The sequence below is a fragment of the Monodelphis domestica genome, chromosome 4 (genome assembly GCF_027887165.1).
Source record: "Monodelphis domestica isolate mMonDom1 chromosome 4, mMonDom1.pri, whole genome shotgun sequence".
Classification (NCBI taxonomy): domain Eukaryota; kingdom Metazoa; phylum Chordata; class Mammalia; order Didelphimorphia; family Didelphidae; genus Monodelphis; species Monodelphis domestica.
This window is the reverse complement of record NC_077230.1, coordinates 376,706,660-376,734,630: the sequence shown is the minus strand read 5'-3', so window position 1 is coordinate 376,734,630 and position 27,971 is coordinate 376,706,660. Positions and strand designations below refer to the sequence as shown.

Sequence of the window (27,971 nt, the reverse complement as noted above, 5' to 3'; positions counted from 1 at the left end):
CCTTTCCTCTTCTCTCTGTCCAGCTGGAGCAGTAGAGACACCAGATCGGAGCCCCCGGCCTACCTCAGCACCAGCCATTGCTCAGAGCCATGGTCCAGAAGTCAGCTTCCCTGGGACTTCTAATGGCAAGAAACCTTCAGTCTCTAAAGTGCAGAAGGAAACTCTGAAGGTAGAGATAAAGAAGGAAGAAGTGGAACCTGAACAAGTAGAACCAGAACCCACTGAAGAATGGAAGGTATATATGTTGAATCAGTTTGGCACTTCCCCAGAATGCCTTCTCCCTATGCTTGTTTTAGTTGACTGAGGACGTTAGGGCACTTACTTTGTTTTTCTGTAACAAAGGTAGAATTACTGGGTTTTGATTCAGTGGATGTAATGAGGAGAAATTCAACTCTATTTTAGAGCTAGAAACAGTATTATAGACCATCTAGTCCAGTGCATATTAAGCTTCTTTGTGTCCTTTTGTCAGTCTGAAGTCTGAGGACCCATTTTCAGAATCATGTTTTCTAAGATAAAATACATAGCTTTTGAAAGGAAATCAATCAAACTAAAATATGATTATCGAAATACTTTTTTAAAGAGCACCCTGATCTAGTCCAACACCCTAATTTTATATAAAATTCCATCATTTTACATAGCTATTGTGTAATCAAAACTGAGGCCAAAGGAGATGAAATAATTTGTCCATAGTCACATGGGACATAAAAGGCAGAGCTGGGACTAAAACCCAGGTTTCCTGACTCCTGGCCTAGAATACTTTCTAATTTTACCTCCATCTGTCATTAGATCCTTCTCATTTTTTTCTTCTTTTCTTCTGACATAATTGTGACATCAAGGGAAAGGATTTTTTAAAAAATTTTTACTAATCATTTTTGCTTTAACAAATCTTAGATTTCCTCCTGTATCCCTTACCTTCTCACTTACTGGGCCATTCCTTTCAAGATCAAATTTTTAAAGAAAAGAAACAAAAATAGGGAGAAAAAAAATTCAGAAAAATCAATCAGTAAATAAAAAAATCTTATATGCACTGTTCCATATCTGTGGGCCTCTGCATCATCACCACTATCACCCGAATAACAGGAAAGGGGGGAAAATATCATAAGGCTTCTTTTTGAAGACTATTCCAAATTAAGTTGTATTTCTCCCCTTGATGCAAAACACCAAGCATATAAAGGTCCAAATTTATGAAAGTAAATGATTATTTTATTTACAAAAAGATTCATGATACACAACTTTCCCAATAGAAGTTCTTTAAGTAGTAAAGTTTAAATGGTTTTAAAATAATTTGATTTACATACAGCTTTTCCAGAGCATGTTTACCTCATAAATCAAGGTCTACTTTTATGTTGAGTTTTTAAGATTTGCCTTACCTATGAGGAGAAGCCACTCTTGAATTTATTCCTGGCTTTGAATTAATTGTCCTCAATCATCCAAGGGAGCAGGAAGGAGTTGGGGTAACCTTGTATATGCAATGCTGGGCCTGAGGTGTTTATTTTTACTTTATGGAGGACATACAAATCCCACTATTAATAACATGAAGTATGAGAGGGGAATGTGTTGATCTTTTTAAGAAAAGATTTTAAATTTTATCAAGTAGTTAGGAAATCTAATATCCATTAGACTCCCTCAGGAAGTTTTACCACCATGGCAATTTAATTAACCTTGCCCTTTTTTTCTAATACATCACCCAGAGTGCTGATCAAACTGTCTTGCTTTAGACTCATAGTATCACAGAATTTTAGACCTGAAAATGAACCTTGCAGTTTATGTAGTGTAACCCCTTCATTTTAGAAGTCAGCAAAATGAGGTCCAAATAAGAGAAATAACTTGGCAAGGTCATGTGGCTGATAGGTTGCATGTCAGACACAGGTGTCTTGATTCCAAGGCTAATGTGCTTTATGCTGTATCACATGATATCAAAAGATACAATTGCAAGGAATTTTTTGTCCTGTTTTTTGTGCTTTGGGTCCAACTTGGGTCCAAAGAGAGAATGTACATGTGTATACACCAGCCATGCAAACTTGTTGTGGCTACCTAGTTCAGTTCCTTGGAGGTGCCACTGGGTAGTACTCATCTTCCTGAAAATCTGGCTTCAGAAACTAGCTGTGTGACTCTGGGTAAGTCACTTAACCCTGCTGGCCTCAGTTTCCTAATCTATAAAATGTGGTAGAGAAGGAAATAACAAACTATTCTAGTATCTCTGCCAAGAAAACCCCAAATGTAGTAATGAAAAGTCAGACACAACCAAAGAAGTTCAATGTCAGTAGTACCATTTTAACAGAGTATCACAGCAGACTATTTTTTTTGGCTCATTGTACAACCTGCCATTTCTGACGATATTCCTCTATCCTTTACACTGACCGTCTGGAAAGTATTACATTACAGTAGTTGGCAGGGAGCTTTGTTGGCAATGGCTGAAACTTCTCTGACCTTCCACTAATTTACTTATTCTCTGCCTGCCTGTAGGACAGACACAATTATATCTAAGAATAGCATCCCTTTGCTATTGTGACTGTGGCAGAGTGGAAAGAATTCTCCCTTGATATATGCCCCCATTTGAGTGATAGTACTGAGTCTTCTTGCCAATTAATTGTTATGTAAATGAACTTCAGGTAATCTCACTGTAATCAGTTGAAAACCATCTCTGGTAATCCTCAATTATTTTAATTGTTCCCCAAATTAACAGTAACAACAAATTCTGTTCCTATTTTATTTGTACCAAATTAGAATTGTAGCACTGAGAAATCTGACATTCATCAAAACCACATTTATTATATAACCCAAGTAACACAATAGCTTTGTTGCATAGAGGAAAATTGTGTATATCAGATTGGGACAATACACTTAATAACAAGATAGATAGAAGTAGTTTGTCACTACGGATCAGTAGTCTCAGTATGAATTGATTGTATTGTACATTCATTATATTTAATATATTCATGGGTATAGGCAGAATTTCTCAGGATAGTGATTGTTCTCCAGTCATTCTCCTATTGATTCCTAACATTTGAGCCTTGGTCCTACCTACATAGAAACAAAAATCTACTTTTCTTCTATACATTAGAGGAAATTTTAAGGCAAAAGCTATAAATTATTCAAATATGCACAAATAATTTGGACGTTCAAATGAATAGCTAACAATAACAACCACAATAGTAATAACAGCAAAAGCAATTTACTTGTATGACAGCATGCTGTGAATCATAAGTTGAGAGCTTCAAGGGACCTTTAGAGATATTCTAGTGCAACAAAATGAGGTTAAGTTGTCTAAGGCCACATAGATAGTAAATAACAACTAGAATTAATCCAGCACATAAACTCCAGATCTCAGTTTTCTCATCTGTAAAGTGAGACAGCTGAACTAGAGAATGCAGAAGGTCTTCCCAGCTCTAGATCTATGACCCTATGAATTACACCCCTTTCGTTAAGCACATAGGTTTTTGTGACCTAATAATCAATATTACTGACTATTTACAGTATATATTTTCATTGATGTTATTTTTAGTGCTGTAGGTAACTTCTCAGTGTGCTTATTTAAAAATGAAAATTAGGTGTAGTCATAGTGTCCATTTTAGGTTGGTAAATTTTATGATTTGATATAGCTGAGGTACAGTTGTGGATTTTTGAAAATTGGTTAGCTAGCAAAAATTTTGTACTTCCTCTTTTGTTTTAAATCATATTGTATGTGTGTGTGTTAAGTGTAAGTGTGAATTATTTGTCTCTCTGAAATACAATATATGCTATGACTCAATTTTTTAAACCTGTGAGATGATTTAAAAAATATATTTTCTGAAGTGCTTTCAGATTACCCAAAGAAACATAAAGTCAATGCTACAAAGACAATGGCAATTTGATTAAGGCCTTGATTTTTGGTAATTACTAATAGTCTGTTTCCTTTAAAAAAACTCACTTAAATATGCTCAAACTAAATGGAATAATTACCCAAATTCCTTTTTTTCTAAATCTGTTTTCTAAATTACTGTTTTGGCTTCAAAGGTGAGAAAGTGAACTGACAGAAAGCTGTGGGAAGTGAGTGAGTCCCTCTCTTACTTAATAAGACCTTTTTCAAGACTTTGTGACAATTATATATTCAATTGTTTTGCAACCAGTTAAAATATTCAGCTTGTGTGTTGAAACAAAGCCGTTCCTGAAAAGCCCACTAACCTGAAATGTTTTGCCACTTTATTTCTTAAATGTAGGTGGAAAAAACCCACATCGAGGTCACACCACCCACCATAAATGGTGACCAAATCCAGGTTCGTGCTGACAGCCGCTCCATGCTCCTTTTAATTTTTTTTCCTACCCGTTTCCCCCTCCATCTTTTTTTTTCCTTTTTTTTAAGGTTGTAAAATGAAGGTCCAAGCAAATTTCAATGAGCCAACTTTTTATCATTTCTTTTTTTTTTAATTACTGCAAAACAGCAACCTGCAGAAAAAACAGAAGATCTGATAAGAATGAGGAAGGTTAGACACTTTTCAATTTCACAGAGCAACATTACCACTTTGCCCATGCTCACCTCAAGTGCATTAAAGAGACAATGGTCCATTCTTTTCATTGGCTTCTTGTTTGTTATTTGAGGGCTGTCCTTACCTCATTTTTGGGATGAAATCTTACATGAACAGTGATCAGCAGTGGAGAGCAAAGGAAAAACTATCCTTCATTCACCTTTTCATGAAATGTGTCAGCTAGTCACATTTATTGGTGAAGTTACAAAAATGCTTTTTTATTATTAACAGCATTTTATTCAAATTTGTCAAAATCAGCATCAAGGCAGCAATTTCATTGCATGTCAGAAATTGTGGTTTTATTTACCTCTCCTTCCTTTGCCTTATTTTACCCATCTGATATAAGCAAGGTAAATAAATTTTTTCTCAGGAGAAATATTGAATGACATATATAATTCTTAATGACATATAAATATAATAATTTACTCATGAGAAATATTGAATGACAAATATAAATCTGCCTCATACAAAGCATTAGAGGTGCTTGCCATGTAGCTTGTTACCAATCTTGCAACCTGATGTTGAAAAAGAATCAAGAATCTTTCTGAGTATGTATCCACACAGAACTTCAAAGCTTTTAAAATTACTTTCATTTTCTCAACATTTGAAAGATCTTTATGAGTGTGAATGGGAAACATGTATTTGATGTGTCAGAAGCCAATAAAACAAGGAGCACTGTTTGTTTAAATGAAATCACCAAATTCTTCCATCATTCATGAACAAGTTCATCCATTTTTTGGTGGTAATTGTTTCTTCATTTGTCCTTGTGTTTCCATGACCATTCCATGTTGTGTGCCATATGCTGTGTCCCAGATATTTGGTTTTAAACCATTTTTTGATTTGCCAATTTGCAATTTTTTCCCGCAAGAACAACATTTTAATTTTTTGTGCTTTTCTGTTTTTTTCCCCCTTTCATTTTCACAGAAAAAAACAAAGAGACTAGATGGTGAAAACATTTATATCAGACATAGCAATTTAATGTTGGAGGTTTGTATGAACTTGAAGTTAATTTCAGTTGGTTGCCTGGAACCTTCTGCATTCTTTGCTGGCCTCTTTTTCTTCCTCCTATCCTGCATTTGGTTTTGCATGCTCTTGCATGAGAAAATTTTAGATTTAAAAATGCTTTTGCATGTTGATACAACATGAATATTTGCAATCATCTCTTCTGCTTTTTTAGTTTTCATCTGTCATACTTATCTGAAAAATATATGATTGGGACTACCTCCATTTCAAATGGGGGACTGGTTAGCCATTCACTTACTCCTAGGGATTTCATTTTGCTCCTCAAAGTCAACTGAATTTTCCCCAATATGAGCACAAGTCCCAAATAAAAGTTGGTTTATTTTCATCTGCTAGCCTGAGACAATATGGAAGAGATAGGGCAGTGGTAAGATGGACAGATTGAAACTATATTAAGTACATTGAAATATAGGATCAGAGTTCAGATGATCTTACTAAAATTTATAGTGTCCTTCCAAAAGAAGGAAGACTAAGAACTCATTTACTTAATACTTCCCCCATTTGTTCCTTAAAATAGCTTGGTAAGGCAGATTGTGAACTTATCATTACCTCCATTTGGCCCATGAGGAAACTGAGGTAGAGAGGGTTGTATGTTTTCTGACTACCAAGACCAAAGTTCTTTCTTTTATACTTAACATACTGCCATCTTAAAAAAAAAAGACAGAAAAAACAAATGAGGGTACAATGATATGTAGAAAGTAATATAGGAATGAAGAACTAATGCATTATTCCCAGCATTGGTCAGACCTCCTTCTAATGTACTATATCCAATTCTAGATTTGCACAATTAGGCTTAAATTGGGGGGGGGGGCTATGAAACCAAAAAGTAAAATGAATCAGCTATTAAGACCCCTGATTCACTCTCTATAAGGATACTTTAATTGTCTTCAAACATTTGAAGGACTCTTAAGTAGAAGCTGTGATCCCCTGAAAGCAAAAAGAATTGTTTAGCTCTAGTATCAAGGGTTTAACTTAAATGTAAAGAATTTCCTATTGTAAAGTTTCCTTAAGTATTGGGATGGATCGCTGTAACAGTTTCTTCATCCTTCTCTGTAAGAATTTTTAAATTAAATATAATTTTAGATGTTTTCTATGTTTGAGTATTTTCTATAAGTCCAAGTAGGAATAGACCTCACTCCCCCCTCACCTGAAACCTGAATCTTTTCTATGACATGACAGTGATCATTGAGCTATTAGATTATTAAGATGTCTGGTGAAAGAAAATTGACTACCTATTGAGGCAACCCATTCCATTGTTGGAAAGCTTTAGTTGTTAAGAAGTTTTTCTTCATGTTGAGCCATAATATGCTTCCTGGAATGTCCTAGTTCTTACTGAGGGAAGATATTAAATAATCTGTCATGGTCTCTTTCTAACCTAAGATACCCTGATCCTATGACTAAAGAAACAGATATTATTCCTAACATGACATTGTGTTGTAGGGAGTAAGCTAGATGCAGTTCTTGTGCCTTGAGAATCTATGAACTAAGACAGTGTTGAGCAGAATATTAAAACTTGCAGACAAATGACTAAAGCATTGATCTAAATCATAACTATTGAGAGTGTGGAATGAATGCAGTTAACAGAGTTCTGGGAAAAAAAGGAATTGTAATGTCTGAGCAAGTGAAATCACTACCTTTCTTCAAATTTGGGGAAGTATAGGCTGATGAATCAGTTATTCCAAAAGCATATATTAAATACTAGTTTTCATTCAGCACTATTCTAAGATCAAATTAAATTGTAAGCTGTTGAAAGGAATGAGAATTCATCCTTAAATCTGCCACTGGCTTAATATATGGCCACTGTCAGTTCATTTAGCCTTGCCTGGCTGTTTCTTCTTTTGAAAAGTGAGAAAGCCACTTGCCTCCAGATAGCAACTATAAATTTCAAATTGTTGAATTACTCCCTTCCCCTTTGCCAGCTCTGTGTGCATTTTTAATATCCAGCAGAATAGGCTTCATGTCTCAGCTCTACTCCATATAATTCTCAGAAACCATCCATTAAGAATTGTAAAGATTAAAATTTAGGGAATATGGGGAGACTGAGGCATCTGAGGCAGGTAGAAATTAGTTTCTCTCTGCCAGGAGTATTATATTTTTTAGAGGTTTATTGAAGATTAAGGATTTAAGAAAATACAGGATAAGAGACACGTGTCCAGGCCATAGAGAGGCCTAGACACAACCTCACCTACATTATGAAAAAAAGCCACATCTGCCCCAAAACAGAAGTCCAAATACCCAAGAGAGCCCTCAAAAGCCTTTGAATCAGCTTAAATACCTTCTTGATCTCTGCCCAGGTGAGATTACAAGGCATTCTGGGGAAGTGGAGCAAAGGCTTGTGGGGATTGTAGTCCTGCATTCTAGTCTATTTTTTACAGAATTTTAATTCATTCATCTTGATTTTTTCTTTTGTTGATGGTACCCTCCAAATAGTAATCTGTCAGATTTAGGGAGGGACTGAGAAAAGCAATCCTTTGCTCTTTCAGTTCTTGCAAATAAATTGGAATGAGAGTCCTGTGGGCCAGGGATGACTCAAAATTTCATGTGGAGCATTTCAAACTTTAAATGGCTCACTGAGTTCAAACCAGCCCATCTCTACATACTTAGGAGTGAGTTAGAAATTCAGGCTCCAGAGGTTAATAATAACAAAATTGCATTTTCCTCTTAGTGTATCATCTGGTAATTTCAAATAAAAATGTATTTCTTAACTAGGCCACCCTTGAGTAGAAGAAGCCCTCCTGGGATGGTTTTCCTCCATCCCACCCCCAACATGAGCCTACAGTACCAATCATATATTTGCCCTGTGTTCCATAGCGTGTGTTGTGACTTCTGAGATTGACAGTGTTCCTGTGTGTGATATGCTTTTTTCCCCTCCTTTTAGAATTTCATTGATAGCCACAAGAGGATATTCCTAAATGTGTGTTTGAAAATAGAAACTACTAACCACCTTTTGAAAGCATTTCTATTTAATAAAACTTTGTGGTTTGATTGTTGCTGAAATCATGAGATTGGAGACATCAATAAAATTGTCTAATCTTTGGATTGCTGAGGAAAAGTAGCTGATTATTTCTTAATGCTTCCTCTAAAGAGAAAGTTTTCCCTCTTCCAGGGGAATATCTCACGAATTATCTGTCATATCAAGGTATTGCTCCCACTTGGTAATCTTATTCTGACATAAACAAGGTCAGGTTCACTTTTAAATCCTTTTGTCTCTTATATCCTTATCTTCCAAAGCAAGTGCACACCATAAGTATATTTGAAATGATTGCCTCCAAAGTTTGTTCCTTGTTACTAAATCTCTACTATATTCCTTCTCCCTCCACCCCGTAGTTTCTTAGAGGACTAGCTAACCTCACTAATATTCCATTAGCTCCATAGCATAGAGTTAAATATGGAAGAACCTTAAGAGTTCTCCCAACCCTCTCATCAAACAGATGCAAATACTGAGGTCCAGGAAGATTATATATTGCCCAAGATTATAGACGAGTTATTTAATAGCCAGAAATCAAGCTCAAAACGATTATCTTTCCATTTCATGCTTTCACTGATAGCCCTCATAACCCAAACAGTGTTACAAGCTTGGCAGGATGGATATATGTCAAATCACCATTCTCAATTATTAAAGGGCTTCTATTATCAACTCTGATTTGATTGGTGTTTTTCTTTTGTTGGATTTTGGGCTTTTTTCTGTTCACCACCTAAATATTTCTGATTTTTAAAAAAGTTGTTCTTTACTTTCATTTTTCAACTTCTTCATGCACTTAATTTCTAAGCAGGAACCAGGTCATAAGGTGTTACATTCTTACTGAGCTTCAGCTTGTTCATGCTTTCCCTTAGCTAGTAAACATGTCCCTTTTACCCTCTGCTGAAACAAAAGCTCCAACTGTCACTTTTCAGTGGTGAAACTTGTATGCAAGAGAAATGCTCATATTTTATCGCAGCATGCAGGAAATACTCTGAGGAACAAGGTACAGGATCTCCTCTCTTGGGTCAGCCTTTTCTTTGGTTGATCTTAAAGCAATTATTCATAGTTCATTCAAGTCTTATATAAGTAAGTTGGCAAATAGATTGAATAGCAATTGGAGTTTAGTAAGTAACCTTCAAATCCAGAATCAAAATTAGGGTTTTTTAAAAATTCTCTTCTACTTCCATGCTAATTTCCCTATAGTATTGATTTTGATGAAAAAAAAAATTTAATACAAACTCTAAAAAGGACTTCAGACAAATTTGGTTTTAAATGAATTCTATTTCTTTAGTAAAAAGAGTCTTTTTTTAAGGGAGCCAAATCAAAGGCAATCCTGAAACGTGCAGTAAATCAGGAGATAGAGTTAACATCCATTTTTTCTTGAGTTCACAGTTATGCTCACAAATAACTTTAGGGGATTTTTAGCAGCTACTAAATATTTAGAACCTCCAAAGTATTTTGAACCCAAGTGTGGATCTTTTAGGTTCTTTTCAGAGAAAAGTAGGGAGCATTGGAAGTCTTGTCTTCAAGAAGTAGCACCCAAATATTTCTGAAAAGTGCTGCCTTTGGAGAACTGACTTTATTTTGAGACCATTTTTTATATCCCTTCTTAGTTCCTGTACCTGAGTGTCAGCCCCTCCCCCAAAGTCATAAAATTTTCTTAACTTTCAATTCCATTTAAACACCTGTTTTGTACAAAACATTGTGTTTTTTGCTTGGGATACAATGATATAATTTTTAAGCCCTTACCTTCTGTCTTAGAGTCAATATTATTATTGGTTCCAAGACAGAAGAGTGGTAAGGGCTAGGCAGTGGGGTTTAGATGACCTGCCCAAGGTCACACAGCTAAGAAGTATCAGAGGTCAGTTTTGAACCCAAGACCTCTTGTCTCTAGGCCTGGCTTTCAATACACTGAAACACCTAATTGCCCCCATAATGATAAGAATTTTAAAATTAGCTTCCTTTCTCACTTCAAATAACTATTAGATCTTGTGCAATTCTCTATTGAGAATATTCCTTCTAATATTTGTTCCCTGCCTCTAGTTATACAGAATTCATAGCTAGAATCAATGAGCTTTTTCCTACTTCCCCCTAACTTGTCCAGGAGGCACAAAGTTTTAGGTAGACTTTATTAGTCACACCCTCATCCACAGGAAGTTATTAGATTAAGCTCTTTCTTTTGAATTGCATCGGGAACTGATGAAAAAATTAGTGGAGATAATTGGTAAAGAATTCTTCAGTATCATATGAACAATAACTCAAGTAGACAAACTATTATATGCAGTATCTGTTATAACTAAATCATTTTTCAAGGGTTAACAGGAACCTAGAATGAAGGTTAGCATTGAGAATTACTGTGGTGATCTTTATAACATATTAGAGAAAATGGAATTCAACTTATTTGAAAAATAAAAATAATTTTAAAGAATAAGTAACCAAAGGCATACCTTGAATTACTATAGCCACTTTTGAGAGTGTAGGGAAATGGTTAGAAATTCAGAGAGCCCAAAAATGCCAACCTTCCTGATAAAAAATGAATATCACTCTTTGTTGTGGGATCTTGGTTCTTTGTTAAAGCAGCCTTCAGAAGTCTCCTTTCCTTTTATCATCTTCATCCCACCTGGGCTGAATTTAAACCAGTTCAGTGTCGCCTAATCCAGAATGAGGGTGAGTAAATTGAGAAACCATCCGCATTATTTGGATTAGGTGATAGAGAGCTGGATATATCTTCTCTCCAGTATCAGGGCATCATAAGAGAAAGGAGAGATGGAAACAATCAATAAAGAAATGAACTATTTATGGGTATTTGACAAATCATAGAATCTTAATATTGGAGGGGACCTTAGCAGTCATCCTAGCCTAATTTTCCCAGATTAATGAATCCTCTTGGTAGCATCTCTGATCTCATCAAATTGTTCAAAGATGCCCTCTGACCATGATGCTTATCTGCTTCTGAGTGCCTTGTTTTGTTTTGTTTTTTTAAGAAAAGAAAAGAAAACAAGGCAGCATACTCCAGTGGTATATTTTCAGTTTTAGAGCAACTATGGATTTGGCAACCTATCTCCTGGATGTGGTGTGTTTTCTGCCAAGGCCCACTGTTTCCAATGGGCTGTTCTTGGTCTGGTTTCATTCTCAAGTGCTTATTGTTTTGCTCCTTTGTTTCATCAACTGTAGGATTTAGACAAGACCCAGGAAGAGATCAGGAAGCACCATGCAAGCATTAGTGAGCTCAAGAAGAGTTTCATGGAGTCTGTCCCAGAGCCTCGGCCCAGCGAATGGGACAAGCGCCTATCAACTCACTCCCCCTTCCGGACGCTAAACCTCAATGGGCAGATCCCCTCTGGAGAAGGAGTGAGTACTATGGGATAAGGTGTCTGGACACAGGGGAGAATGAGATTTTGCCACATTCTCAAATGGAAAGAGGAGTGTAGATAAAATGTTCTGTGTCCCATGATGTTGTTACAGCTTTGAGGTATTTTTTGGTGAACACTTTTGAGTTTTATAGGCCCTGCAAATGGACTCTTAAGAAGCAATGCCAGGCTTAGCAATTGACTGCACATTGAAAAATCTCTTTTTACCAGAATATTGTTAGCTTGGCCTTTTTTTAGTGAATATAAGGCAGAAAAATGGTTAAATACAAGAAAGAAAAAATGAGATTAATTCATTAACAACAAACATCTGTTAAATATCTATTATAATAGATATTTAACAGATGTTTGTTGTTAATGAATACAGGGCATTGTACCTTGTACATAAGGCTGATATTAACAGGTTCAGAATTGAAAAGGACTGGAAGAAGAGATATTTTTAGCCATGTTTTACTTTTCTGAATAATCTGGTGACTTTGGGGACTAATATCCACAATTTTATTAATAAACGAGGCCTTATGCTTCAGAGATTGCTGAACACCAGGTCTAGATTGCTGCATGTCATTTTTGGGAAAATGCTATTAAAATTTAGAATAAATCTTTGTCTAGAGTAATCTTACATTTTTGTGGTTTTCTTAGATTTTTTGTGCCACAAATGAAGGAGTTTAAAGAGACTCTGCAGGGACTGTCCTCAATTCTATTACTAATGCCATTGCCTAATTTAGAAATTCTACACCCAGTTCTCAATATGATGAGAATCTTTTGAAGGTTACCTTGAGCAATGCAAGTCACTGACCCAGAGACTCATTTTAAAATCTTTATTCTCTACAAATTTATCATTTATATAATGAGTCATAATGATGCAGAAGGAAAGATTGTAATTCAGTTCATCAAACATTTAACACTTTCAAAATGATGTCTTTTTTCCCCACAAAAAGATAGCAGTAATCCTAATTAAGAATGATCATTTAGCTAAAGACTGATTTTTAAAAAAATAATATAGGAGCAATGATCTAAATGTTACTATCTAGAACTGAATAAAATATTAGCCCATACAAGCTATTTCCAGACTAAAGCCATATGATAGAGCTGTATGGCAGAGTTAGACAAACAATCCTCTAAAACAAGTTGTATTGGCCAATCTCTATGGGCCCTTACAAGTCTAGCATTCTCTATCTGTTTAACTGTCCCCACAAAGCAGGATGAAAGGCCTCTGTAGAAAGCTCCTAAGAATGTCAGACTACTGCTGCTGACCACAGGCATTCTTCTCTTTGTATCCAAACCACCCTGCCTACACACACACACACACACACACACACACACACACACACACACACACACACACACACCCATCTCCATTTGCCTTTTTATTCCTAGGAATCCTTGGCCACAGGCACCTCTTCCTCTCCTGCTCAACCCCCACCACCTTTGCTGGAAAGATATCTGGCATTTCCATGTACTAGTCCAACCCTTGTTCAAATTAGTTATATTACATCCACACAAAGTTTGAGGCAGCCTAACATCCATAAGAGTTATAGTTACCCCCTGCCCAAACAGTAGAGAGAGTTCCTAGTTATTATAATGCTCTCTACTTCTGTACCTTTCCTTCAGAATTTTGGTAATGGGTATCAGGTAACTGCTATGTATCACCCCTCATTTCCAGAATCGTATCATACTTCAGTCCTTCCTGGTGACTCAGAGGTAACTTGGGGAACAGAATTCCATTTGGGGGAGCATTAAGAAGTGATTTTTTTAGCGATGCTGACAGACCTAGAGGGGCCTTTGAGCATTTGGTAGTGTATACATTGATGGTGTCGGGGAAGTAAACAGAGAGCCTACAACAGAATCCAGCACTAGGGGCAGGCAGCCCCCAAGACCCAGCAAGAGGCTCTTTTCCTTATTGTTACTATGTTGTAAATGCAAGGAAACATAGCTCTGTAAGGCCCATAGGGTTTTGTTTTGCAGTGTATGGAGCCCTTTGAGAAGGCTCAAAGCCCCAATGAGGAGTGATGTGCTAGGGTTGGTTGGAGAGGGAGGTATGGACTAAAGTGGGTGCAGTGCCATTTGCAGACACTGTCCTATATAAACAGGTGCCTTAATGCAGCTGTGGTTTCAAGCCCACAGTCTTTTCAAAAAGCTGGGAATTATTTCCCATTCTGGCATTTATTTTCTCCATTTCTTTTAACTCTTGGGATGATGGTTCCATTTTCTGAGGAATCTTCTTCCCCACTTTTGGTGCATTGCAAGGCAACTGACTTTTCCATGCTTTGTGTATGCCCAGGTGAAGAAAGCCTCTGTCCTTCCTTCGGAGAAAAAGGTTGGTGGGCCTGAGGTAAAGCTGCTCTTAGAACTTGTGCTGCTAAAGCAGGATTTGCTCTTGTCATGGCACTAAACAAATAATCCCTTGTCCCAAACAACACAGCACCTGCTGAGTAATATTTTTCTTTGGGCTCCACAAGCAGACTCACATCCTCCAGCCTCCTGGCCTAACTCCTGAACACCTGCTCAAAGAGCAGCTTTGATAGCTTTTGGTTTGCTTACATCCGTGCATGGCTAGTTGGAAAGCTGCATGAGGATGTTACTGTGTATTCGGAGAGAAGAAACCGAATTTAATTGTACCCTATTCTTTTTATGTTGTCTTTCTCTCCCTTTTGGTTTTCTTTTCTTTTAAAATTCACATTAATTTTGCATCCTTTCTTTCCTTTTCTTTTTTCTTCCCATTTTTGCTGATCAGTCCCCCAGCTACTTTCTCCCTGATACACATCACTTAGGGGTGTGCAAAGAACCAGTGTCAAACTTCCAAAGTGACCAGAGGAGGCTGGCTCAACTAAGAGAACTGAGGGCCAAATTTTTCCTGTCTTAGATAACACCTGGCTTCTCCCTAGATGGCAGTGAACAGAGATGGAGAATATATTTCTTAGCTGGATAACCAGTTTCCATTGAAACATTTACATAATGTAGCAAATAGCCCTTCATATTGTTAGTGTTTGATTTATAAAGTGATGCTTACGAAGTCAGTTCCTAAAATGAAAAAAGACACGTGAAAAGAGAAAAGTTACTATCAAAGAGCTTCCAATCTGAAAATGTTTTCCTCTGTGTGTTTGTGTTATTAATTGCAATGATTTGAACATTATTTGTGTACTGCCCACAGTCAAATTTGGATACATGAGATAATGTTTTATTTTATTTTTTCATTTTGCAGAACCTTCAAAATTTATAAGATTAAGATGTTTGCTTCTTGGAGCAAAAATAATTACAATAGTGAATGAAGTTACAGTTTTTTAGGCTTGATCTGTACATTCTTGGTTCCAAGACAATCTTTTTTTTTATTCTATTGTTTATATTTAAGACACAAATAACTTGACGGTGAGAAAAATGCTTCTTGCTGGTTTTGCTTACTCTGTCTAAAAAGGAATCAGCACTACTTGTGTAACAGAAATGGTTCAAACTCTTGGGTGGATTTTCTGAAAGGACTGCTCTGCAGCTCCCACAGAACCCTCAAGAATGATCCTTGAGTGCTGCCTTTATGAGTGGTTCATTAGGGTCAGTTCCTGGATTGGCAGAGAGATTCTAAAATATCTACCCAAGTTAATACTTTGCACATCCCCAAGTACCATTTTTGAGCATTTTTCATCTGTCATTGTGTTCATCTTTCTCTGTCTTTCTTGATCTTCTACCACGAAAGCAGACACAGGAACGTGCTCTGTTAGTACAGGATGAAGACAAAATAAAAAGGCAAAAGAGATCCACTGAGAGAGCCTTGCCCCAGCAAGAAAATGAAGAAACTCTTCCCAAGGTTTCTATTCCAATCCCTGAGGAACACAAGTCCCTCAAAAAGTGCCACCTCTACTCTAGTACTTTCCCATCTCCTCGTATTCCTTTCATGATGTCCTTTCTCGTGGTTCTTGCATTGGCTGTTTGGTGGTTGGTCTTTCTGTGACCTGAAAACAGGGTACTCACCTGAAACCTCAAGATCACAACCTTGAACTCTTGTCCTTGGTTGGCTTCTGTCTACTGCATTTTCTCCTGTACTTTGTTCTCCTATTCTCAGGAGCTCACTGTCATAGGGGCTTTCGCCACTGTTCTTTTGTTTATAAACTGTGTTCCACTTTGTACAATATATGTCTTGGGGTGCAAAGGAGTGGCAATGGATTGCCAGGTCAGTTTTTCTGCATTGACGTTAAACAAGTCTTTGTAATCCATAGAAAAATCAGATAAAAAGCATATGGCAGGTTGGTACTTTTTCCAAGAGCTATAACTCTTAAGCCTGCATGTTTTTCCTGATTACTATTGCTATGGTGTCCCCCCTCTTAAGATTTCATATGAAGCAAAGTAAGTACTCTATGGAAACATTTGATGGGATTCTCCCTTGTTCTTCAACAATTATTCATGTGACATGAACTTCATGGTTTAAGAAAAAAAAAAATCTGACTTTCTATTTATTCAAAAGCCTTAAGAATATACATAATGAGCAATGAAATCTGATCCATAACCACTCCTTTTCTGGGGGGAAATTTAAACAATCCAGTACACAATGGCCTTTTTGCAAAATATAAAAATAAAAAGGCTTTTGACATCTGTGGCCTTCTTTTGAATATTTCAGAGATGGTCAGGAATAAATTACTTCTGCTGCCTAGAATACTGAAGAGATCTGAGCTATCTCTTAATAAACAGAGTGTTAATGGTTTAAAAAAAGAAGAAAAAAAACTGCCATTGCCCTTTAAACTCTAGCCAGGGCTATTTTTTCCAGAGTTCTCTTCTATATAAAACAGTATAGTACAGAATTCACATTTACTGTGAGATCCTGCTTAGTTTAAATTCTGTTCATAAGTATTAATGAAGGTGTTTCATTTCTCTGAATGAATATACTGTTGAACTTCTCTTGATGATTTAAGAAATAACGATGTTACCAGAAGCAATACTTACCCATGACAATTAGCTTAAAAATCTATATTTATGGATTTCATTTTCTAGATGCATTTCAAATGTGTTCTTAAAAAATTGTGTTTAAATCCACAAAGTGTTTTTAATGATGGTAATATGAGTGAAAGTATTATTGTGATGAGTTTTTGTCTTGTGCTTGCATGCTGATTTATGAGGCTTCTCTGAACGTAAATATGAGTACCATCTATGTTCAGATCATAATTCTGGTGGTGCTTCACCAGTTATTTTGACTTTAGAACTAACTCAACTTTGCATGCTGCTTGCTTTTGTGGGGCACCAAATGTACCTGTCTGGATGAATTGGTTCAAGTAGCTTTATACATTGATTTTCAAGTTAGAGTTCATATATAAAGTCATACATAGACATTTCTATACTTAAAGAAGCTATTTTTTGTTTTGGGGACACTTGCTGCTTGTAACAACAAAAAAAAAGAAGTAAGTTGGAGTCCAGAACCTTCTTCCTAATATTATAGTATTATCTGTATTATAATGTTGTTTCAAGGTATATTGAAGTGATTCTAGAGTATTTCCTGAAAACTGCCAGTCTTTCAATTTAGGTATTCCCACTAAACTTGTAAAGAAGAAAAAGCTTGAGTAGCAGACGCTGATGTGATGTCAGAGAATAGACCTGTGCGTGTTATTGGATATATCTATTTATTACTGAGAGAGAGAGAGAAAGAGAGAGAGTAAAGGGGAAGTAACAGAAAAAGCTGTTTGGCCCAAAATACCAAATAACACTTCCCTTATTGAGGGTGATTATTTCACTCATGGTCTTCTCCATTATTTATGAAGGTGTACAAGACGTGATCTTGGTTAAGTGGGGCAAGAAATTATTTCACTGAAAAGTATATTGTTTTTATTTTTTAAGGAAATAAGGGGGAAATGTTTTAGAATTTCATTTTTGTAACTGCCTAAAATCAGATCTTTAGCTTCTCTCTTTTAGACATTGCTTCCTGTTGCTGAAGTTTGCATGAAGCATGTCTCACTTTATATTGGAAGTTACACCAAAAACCAAGTCTTTAAACTTGCAGTACCTTTCAAGCTTCCCAAAACTGAACAGACTGGTGATCACCACTTCTCATCAAAGGTGCCTCTTGGCCAGATGAGAGATTCCATTTCTTAATCATAGGCCATGGTCTGCAAAGGAAAGTCACCACCTAGCAGGTTCAGTTCAATAATCCTAAAAGATGGATTCTTTACAATTGTGAGGGGATGAAACATTGGGCATATTGATTTTGTGTTTCCATTAGCTGTACTTAAAAGAGTATATATGGCTTTGTTTATACCATAGCTGAAAATAGTATTTTTTTCCTCTTATTTTCTAGAGGGGGAGACTCTAGTTATTGCTTCTGGACTCTACTTCAAAATAACTTCTTCATGAAAGAGGCTCAGTTTGAAAGATTTAGTTTTAAGTATTGATATAGGGTTTGGATGACAAATGGAAAGGTAGTGAGAGCTAGATGTTTAAGCATAGAGCAAAGAAATAGAGCATTTGGATTTTGTCTCTGTTGCCTCATAACTCAACTGACTATGGGAGGTTATCCAACTTCTAGGTGTCCTGATTTCCATATAATATTTGGAGACAAACCAGACTCATTATCCTAAATCCATTTATATTTAACCTGGAGCCACCAAGCCACCTAAGGCATTGTTTTATTATTGATGTTTCTGTTGTCTTCTTGAGCTAAAATGAAGATAGAAGTTCAGAAGATCTCACCAAATTATGAGAATGTTTTAAAACTTCTTTGAGTATGCTTTAAAAAAAAAAACACTACAGTTGCCAAAGAGTCTAAATTTGTAATGATCCTAAAGGAAATGAGGAACACTTGCTAAGCATAAGTAAGCTACATTAAATGTAAGAAGTCATCTATAAAATCTCAAAGAAATAATATGATCCAAGCAGGAGATGGGCACACCATGTAGCAGGAGTGAGGAAATAACTGATAATATCCTGAGTGCTCCACTGGTTAAATTACTAAGAACTTATAAACATTTGCAAAGTATTAGCTGATGTATAGAAAGGTTATTAATCTATTGGGTGGAAATAGAGGGTGTATGAGAACATATGAACAAGAATCACCCATGACATCTCCTTGGAACAGGTGCTGATGTTGATAGATCTGGGATCTCAACTGAGGACTGAAATATTTGCACATAGAGCAATTGAGTGGCAACAGAATTTCGTTTCTAATATTGAAAGCTATCAAAATTAAATGTATTTTAACTATATTGTACTCTGTAATTGAACTTAAGAATTAATGACTTATTTATGCACCTCAGTTCTTATTCATCACTCCTGCCATTTGACACCCCCACCAAAATATGAAAATTTATTAAGATGCACTCATGATCTATATCCAAAAAAAAAATCCAAATTTCAGGGGACTCAAAAGACAATGAAAAAATGTATGGTGAAGATGTACATGAGCAGTAACACATTACCAACAATGGCTTGCTTGCAGGATGTGACATAGATGTCACAGAGGACAAGTCAGCGTTGTAGCAAGAATGATGGCTGAGAGATAGACATTCCTGCATGTTGCACTGGTATCCTTAAAATAGAGACCAACGGGTACATTTTGGGAGTGGATTTTTTTTTGTATAAGAATTTAGGTAAGTACCACTCAGAGATAGAGCATAGATCTGTGGGTCCAAAGACATGGATAGCTTCTAAACTGACCTGGTGAAGTACAGAAATAGCTAAACTTAAATTTGTTAACTTTGCTTATTTCCATTTCTTGTAAAAGACTTGGTGAGATAGGAGAGTAATAACATTGACTAAAGAACTGATGATTGGCTGTGGGTTTTAATTATCTGAGATGTTGCCCTTTTTTCCCATAGCTAATTGATAGTCACTTGTCTCCAACTTTCCTAAGTCACCTGAATGGTGACTTCATCTTTTCTATAGATTGGTCTTTAGATATTTGTTTAATTCTTAGATTTTTCAAAAGATCTCTTGATTTCTTTAACATATGCACTGTCTCTATGGCCATAACCCACCTTGTGTTGCTATGGCCCAGAAATCCAGTGCCTACTGACTAGTGCTACAGGGCTCACCAACCTCTAGTGATGAGTCCCCCTTCTTAGCTAAACTGGTTTTCAAACAATAGAAATAGTCACTTGGCCTATGCTTGAAACCTTTCCAGCATGGTAAGAGTTTATGGAGCTTGAATTCTGTGGGCATAACCCTTAAGAACCCCAGGTCATTTCCATGCCCTAAGGACACATAATTACTTCAGCACTCTAAGGGTCTGTGATTTCATCCATGTGGGTGCTCTCACCATCAATGCCTTTTTTGACTAAGTCTCATGAGTTGTTGTGGGTGAAAGAAGTCAAAACCTAGAAGCTAACATTGTAGTGATAAACCTTTCCAAACTTGACTAAGCTGCTAGTTGGGCAATAGGCAAATAGCTGCCTATTTATAATTTAAAACCTTTCTAGTTTGGTGTAAGACCTACCAGAACTAGACAGAAGATAGATTCTCTAGCTCTATGGGTATAGAATTAGAGAACCCAGGGTGACCTCAAAGGGAACTTTAGTTGAAAGGGATTGATTCCCTTTCCAAATGCACATGGTGAACTTTAGCATAACTAGCATTAATATAACACTTTAAAATTTGCAAAGTGTTTTTAAGAAGGTAATTTCCTTTGATCCTCACAACAACACTGTGACGTAGGTGCTATTATTATCTTCTTTTTAGAGATGAAGAAACTGAGACTGACAGATTAAGTTAATTAATGTGATCAGAATCACAGAGCTAATAAGTTCTTGAGGCAGAATTTGAATTCATGTCTTCCTTAACACCAAGTCTAACATTTCTATACACTATGTTATCTAGCTGTGATGGTCACTGAATAATAAAAAAGACAGGGGAAAAAACCAGAAGGAATTGTGCCTCTGTACTTGGGTTTTTGTTTGCCCGGAGTTTTGGTCAAAAAAAGTAGTATAATAGAAATTTGCCAATTTGTCTTCCTAATATATGTGTATATGTATATACTAAAATCCCAGACTTCTGTGTGGTCTTGTGAAGAACTGATCATTATGCATTACTTTCTTTCGGTTTCATATAGAAATCTTTTCCTCCCATCATGTTCATGACTACTCTTAACTTTGGTGCTTAAAACTGGGATCATTTTGCAGCCTCCTCAGGACACAATTGACAATTAAATCATTGAAGTTTTCATTGTGGTGGACATGGGACCTGTTCATTTAATCCTATAATAGAAAACAAGAAGAGACCCTAACACATAAAAGAGAGAACTTTAATATCCATATTAAAAGAAGCACTTTCTTCATAATGGGATAGAATTACTCCACTGTGGGGTTCTGGCTAAAAAAATATAATTAACTTTGGGAAGAGCTTAGGTAAATTTATTGATGCTATCCAGAATTTAGTATTAAAGAAAACTGATGCCTTCAGAGTTTCATAGGCTCTAGAGCTAGAATGAGCCTTATAAAGCACGTAATCTGCTCTTTGCTTCCTTATTTTATGGAAAATGTAGGTAGTGAGGTCCCAAGAGATAAAATGACTTATCCAGAATTATACAGGTGATAAGGGAATGGCTTAGAAGTAGACCTTGGATCTTGTAACTTCAAACTCTCTTTTGCCCAGAGCCTGACTGCTTTCAGCTCCTTCCTGGACCATTGAAACTGGTGGCATGCCCTTCCAAACACACCCATTGATGCCTTTGTCAGAGACAGAATTCAGACCTGGATATAGATAAGAGGTCTGATAACGCTGTGTAGCAAATCTTAAGTTCAAAGGTTTAAAAAAAAATTTAAACAAGGCACTGAGTAACATTCCTTTTATTTTACAATCAGGGAAAGATAGTTGCAGGCTTCCTAATTCTTTCTTCCATTGACCCCAAAACATAAGATATGACCCCCATATGAATTCTTAGAAGTTCTTATCTTAGGAAAGAGTTGCTGCTGGAAGAAATATGGAAAGAAAAAAGGAATGTGTACTGCTGCTAAAAATGAATTTTTTTCATTTTTATTGAGCACTTATTCTATTAAGGAATGGGTGGTGTGTTTGTTGGAGACACAAAGATTTATTAAATATAGCTCTTGACCTTACGTAGCTTACAATTTATAGTGTACAGTCCTAGCTGCTTCCTTCTTCACATGCTAACCTTTCCCCTCCCCCCCCCCATCTCTTTCAGTTTTCATTTTCTACTTCATCCTTTCTGACAGCCTTCTGATTCTTCCCACCTTGCACATCTAGGCACATTTCCTTCTCCAGAAATCTGAACTTCTACTTATTGACTCATTGACTCATTGAGGTCATTTTGACATAATAGTCTGCTTCACAATATTGGGCAGCCACTTGGGATTTCAATAAGTCAGAAAACATTTTAGAGAGCAACTCCGGTGTATGAGGCAACTCTAGACATGAGAGTTAAAAAAGTTCCTTGAATCATGGGCTATTTGTTAGTAAGAAAGAGGCATGTTTCTCTATACTATTTGGGGATGTGCCCTTAGGCTTTTACAGTGAGCTTACTCTATCCTCCCAACTCTCCTTTTAGTTACTTGTGGCCCAAGTTTTATTTCTAGTGTTACATTTGTCAGAATAATTTATACCTGCATCGAGGGCATCCTTGACAGTGATATTAGAAGGGAACAGGTAGGCTTTTGAAAGTTATATTCCATAGTAGACCTCATCTTTACCATAATAACTGCCAAAAAGATGCAGAGAATACGATCTAACTGTGCTTTTTATTTGTTGCCTATAAAAAAGCATTTGCTTTGGTAGACAAAAATGCTCTCTGTAAGGCTTTCTTTCAACAAGGTGCCTTTCATACATATGTTAGAATTATGCAATTCTTTGAAAGAAAGAACAACTTTGTTGAGCCTTCTGATCATTAATATCAATCAGATTATAATACAAGGAGCTGGATACTCACCAGATGCATTCATCATTGTCATGGGGAAGATCAATCACAGAATCCATGTTGAAGGATTCCCCATAGATGGTGAAGTACTTCAGATGCTCCTCTTTGTGGATAACATTATGTTGATTGTATCAAGCCCTCAAACATTGCAAAACTTTATAAATGAAATTCATAATCAAACAGGGAAAACAAAGCATATAAGGATGCCTGTTATCCAGATTATAACATGCAATTAATTTATATATATATATATATATAATTTAAATAACTTCTCTATCTCAGTATTTGTGAATGTGTATATACTGATAGATATGTCAAGCACACCCAAATATACATATATATAACATGTATATTTGCATATATAGATATATATACACACACAGACAGCCATATATAGAAATTCTTAGCCTTCAAATGGAGAATGAATCATGACCAGAAAAGGAAAGGAGCAGAAAGGATTGCCTTTGGGATATTATTTTAGGGAGCAGCTGGGTGGCTCAGTGGACTGAGAACCAGGCCCAGAAACAGGAGGTCCTGGGTTCAAATCTGGCTCAGACATGTCTTAGCTGTGTGACCCTGGGCAAGCCACCTAACCCCCATTGCCTAACCCTTACTGCTCTTCTGCCTTAGAACCAATAGACAATATAGATTCTAAGATGGAAGGTAGGGGTTTTGAAAAGAAAAAGGAAAATATTTTAGGAAGAAACTTGAGATCATTAAAAGCACTATTCAAAGTCTTTTTTTTTTTCAATCACAGTTTTCTTCTGGGAATGATTGACTTATGGAACACCATAGTCTCTGAAGAATTAAAGTTGAACATTACTCAGGAGGTAATAGGCATATATATATATATATATATATACACATAAGCAGACTATCATGTTGTAAAAAAGTCATTATATTTTAAAAGTGGCATAAAAGATGTTATTGAAGTATACTATATATTATTCAGAATAGAAAACTGACTGGTCACATGGCAAGAGCAAAGGCACACACAGGTGGACTGCCCATGTGTGCCTCCATTATTATCCTTGATATGTCAAGAGAATGCAGAGAAGATCGAAGCAAACAAGCCACATCCTCTGTAGAGATATCCTACTGGATTAGCAGGACTGGATGACTTGTGATTGGCAGGGCTGGAAAGAGTCCTCCTGTCAATGAGATTCCAGCTCCATTGGGTCACTGAAGACCCTGAAGGCTTTAGGCACTTTGCTACTTAAAGACATTTCAAAGTTATTCTGCATTCTAATTAGGGTTTGGAGCATACCCTATTCCCCACCACCACTCCCAACAAGACTACTAAAGACTGAATTGCAAAACCAAACCTGTATTCTAAAATCTATATTCCCTCCTAAAAATAATAGCAGTTGTTGATTGCAGTCAGTAGTATTAAAATCAGATTTGGTTTGTGGGAGTACGGGGAAGGGAAGCATGGCCTATATTTTTGTAAATGACCAGAAAGTCATCACTTTTCAGTGTTTCTCTGTGAATGATGAAGTCAGGCACTCTTAACTTTTCACCAAGGACATCTCCTTAACTGCCTATTTTATGCCAATGTATCAAAAGGTCAGGGCCCTGTAATTCTGGGTGTCATTTCTTCACAGCCTGCTTCATGATCACAGTCTGCTGATATTAGCTGTATGTGTTCAGATACAGAAAACCATCCAGATTGTTGGTTTTAAATGCCACAAATACATTTATATATATATCATAAGAGCCTACAAGTTGTTTACTCAGAAGTACCCTGTAGGATAAATAGTATTACATATAGTATTACCCCCCCCCAGTACACATGTGTGCATGTACACACACACACACACACACACACACTTTACAAATGGGGAAAATGGAGTTCTTCAAGGTAAAAAGATTTTCCTGTATAGTTAATGAATAATAGAACCAAGCCTGGGACCTAGACCTTCTTCTTCTACTTTCAGTACTCTTTCTCCTTTATCATTCTCTTCTATAAAAGTAGTGATATTTCGGATTGGTATTCTCATTAGTATGATTTAGCTTCCTATACTGCTACAGATCTCAATCTCTCCATGCCTTAATAAACAATCATCATAAATTTCTGTGGCCAACAGAAATCATCACCTGCTGATCAAATTTGTGGTGATGAACCTTTCCAATATTAACCAGGCTGGTTCTTGTACAGTGGATTCTGGGCCCGTGCTTGCACTTGAAGCTTTTCCAGCCTAGTAGGACAGAAGTTGCATTTTGTTGGCACAGACCCAGAGAAACTTAAGGTCACCTCCATTCCATGAAGAGAGATCCAAGAAAAACTTCAGTGGAAGATGAATATTAACAATACCTTTTATTTATATAATGTTTTACAGTTTGATTATTTGTCACTCTTGCAACTCTACAATATAGATAATACAAGTATCCTCTGTACTATATTGCCTCTGTAGTTTTTGTTTTAACCCAATATGCAGACATAAAGTCTGAGGCCCCTAAATAACCTGTTAATCATATATTATAGTCCCTGATTGATGTAAGTACCATGTGCCTATACAATGGACACTAATTGTAATTTAGGTGAAAGGTCCAATTTTTCTCCATTTACCCCAATTAATATAATATAGCATATATCCTTCTGTCTCTAGAGACTACAGTGGGATGCCTGTTTTGCTTATTTCATTATTCAGTATGGCGGTCATAAATGGAACTTTCTGTTTTTAAACTTTAATGCCTATCTCAAAACAGCAGATTGATAACTAGTCTTGTTTCTATTTGATCCAAAAGTAGCACCTATTTTTGTCAAAAATGTCAGGTATACCTTTTGTTGTTTTGTTTGAATCATTTAGACAAAAGAACCGGTCAATTAAATGTTCTGCTTTACAGCTGATTGTTTTGATATGGCCTAAAATAAGCATAGTCTTTCCCTGCAACTCTTTAAATGAAGAACAAACAAACCCACAACCATTCTCTTTGTGAATGATTAAAAAAGAATGGTTAGACATTGGACATTAGTGTTCAGGCAAGCCAGATACAATTGAACTGCCTTCTAGGACATTAGTTCCTGCCAGTGTTATTCCTGTCTTTTGACAAACTTCCTCTTGATGAATGTAGTGTTTGCACAGGGGTAACAAATCCAGGGACACAAACCCTTTCTGGGAGTGTGCTTCCATTTGTCACTATTTCAGGCAAATTTTAAATGTGGATAATCAGTAGATGGAAGGAAAAGAAGTAATTCATTTTCATGCTTTGGGATCCAGTTACATACTAAATGCAGTGCTATATGTGAGATTTTCTAGGGAAATCTTTCAAGAAGAGGCCTTCTTTTTCTTTTCTTTTTTTAAATTGTATTGAAACTTTCCATCTGAGAGAGTCCTCTTCAATTAGTGGGAAAGATCCCCCATTGTAGTGCCAAGATGTGTGGATAGTATCTATGATGGTGACTTAGGGGAATGTTAACTGTCTTGTTTTCTTGTTCAAGAGCACTCTTTTTTGATTGGCTCTTTGATTTGTAACTTGTTTTGGGAGGATGCTCTCTGATAAAGCTCACCATGCCCCAGGAAGTATCAGTGACTAAAACCACTCAGTCCTGAGGTTTAATTGAGTCATAGAGTTCCACGAACTCTATGATAATTAAATGAGAACTTTTTACTAATAACATCTCTTTCATGAGCATTTTCTTTGATATTTTTCTCATATTATTTGCTCTGTAACATGTAAACTTGTCATGAATAAATATTGTTGTAAATCTGAGTCCTGTTTCTATTGATCATTAAGGAAATAGGAGCCACTAATTCTGTGCAGAGTTGGGTTCACAGAAAAGAGGGTAAAAAGAGAACTCTCCAATAATAATAGCTCCCATTTATATAGCAGCCTCTTTAGGATATGTACAAATGAAAGTTAATATTCCTATCTTATAGCTAAGTAAACTGAGCCTCAGGAAGATAACATGCTCAGTAAGTATTAGAGCCCAGACTGAGACAGATCTTTTAGCCTTTATGTTACATCTTGCTGCTTCAACTCTCAGACTGTTTGTCTGAGAAACCATATAGTTTTCTTTCAGTGTACTTAAGTCACTAGTAGTTTTACTGACTTTCCTCTGGTGTGGTTATTTCTGTTTGCTTAGCCCTAAAACAGAGACATCCTTTTGATTTAAGATCATATTTCTTCAAATTATGTTGTAGGTCTGAAATAAGTTTTCCTTAATTATAATGAGCATTCAGAAAGTTGAGATTTTTATAACAAAAATCCATGCAGTAGGTACATCACTTTCTCTTTGTAAGAGAAGCATTTTTTGACGATATATTTTTCTTTTGTTTGAAATGAACACATCACAGATTAATGGTTATCAACTGTCCAACCATTACCATTCTTATCACATTAAAAAGTAAGGAGAAGTGTGGGAGTGTGGGAGTGGGTGTGAGATCAGAGACTGATACTGTTCTGTGGCATTAATGGAAATCAGATAAATTCATCTCTGAGCAGACTTCGGAATCTACCCAAGGTGAACCTTTCATCTTCTACTTGCATTATCCAGGTGATTATTCAGACCTAGCTTTGCAGTGTGGCATATTAACTAGCTGAAAGCATATGCCTTAGGTACTAGGACTAAATAATATAAAAGTTATATAGGTAGAAAATGACAATGTTTGTTTGACACTGTTTTTATGACTATTGTACTTTCGGGTGGTTATCAAAAAAGTTAACAACCATGTTCCCTACATTGAATTTTTTTTTTTAGTAACAAAGGAGTCATAGATTGTTACAGTAATAACAATGTCTTTTGAATATAGTTCTGTGGAATGAAGATGCTGTTTGCATTCAGTCCAGAAGAGGTGGATGTTTACAAAGCTTAATTTAGTGATGATTTTAGGTTTCCTTGTTATCCCTTCATGTGGTTTCTGTTCATTGTCTTCTGGAATGAGTTATCTTAAAGTGCAAGCAAGCTTAAAAGTCTTCATCAACAGACTAAGTGCTGGACTGTTTCTGTACTGGTGGCAGTGTGGAACCTCTTAGAAGACTGTTCTGTTCTGAATGAGCTTACTATTGGGTAAAATAGAATCGATCTCCAAAGACATTTTATCTACAAGGAGTTTCTGGTCTGTGTCTAATGTTTGCTCAAGTACTTTAACATTTTCAGCTCTGTTCAGGCTTGAGAACACCTCTTTGACCTGTGGAACCCTATCTGGTGAGTGCAGCTGAAAGGCCAAATTTTCTATTACTTAATGGCTAGTTTTGCATCAGGCATTTATCTCAAAGCTTTTTTGCTTTTGCATTCACCTGTATTGGGGATAATCTAATAACACTACTATTTAGAAAAT

At 36.3% G+C, this 27,971-nt stretch overlaps 1 protein-coding gene and 1 non-coding gene across 26 annotated transcripts in view; both read left to right on the top strand.

The window, feature by feature from the left end:
* Positions 1 to 27,971, top strand: part of EPB41 (erythrocyte membrane protein band 4.1) — a 216,212-nt gene that overhangs the window by 159,548 nt on the left and 28,693 nt on the right. For 5 of the 25 annotated variants that reach the window (XM_056795391.1, XM_056795405.1, XM_056795401.1 and 2 more), the window contains 5 exons: positions 24 to 235; positions 4,200 to 4,256; positions 4,422 to 4,463; positions 5,430 to 5,492; positions 11,662 to 11,838. In XM_056795391.1, the coding sequence (XP_056651369.1) occupies positions 24 to 235; positions 4,200 to 4,256; positions 4,422 to 4,463; positions 5,430 to 5,492; positions 11,662 to 11,838 (551 nt within the window). Of the gene's footprint in view, positions 1 to 23; positions 236 to 4,199; positions 4,257 to 4,421; positions 4,464 to 5,429; positions 5,493 to 11,661; positions 11,839 to 14,136; positions 14,188 to 14,589; positions 16,432 to 27,971 lie in introns of those variants that run through there. The other 20 variants (XM_056795407.1, XM_056795415.1, XM_056795406.1 and 17 more) reach the window with 10 other exon arrangements.
* MIR7310 (microRNA mir-7310) lies at positions 11,138 to 11,196 on the top strand. Its single transcript, NR_127521.1, has one exon. It is a non-coding gene; the product is annotated as a microRNA mir-7310 (primary transcript).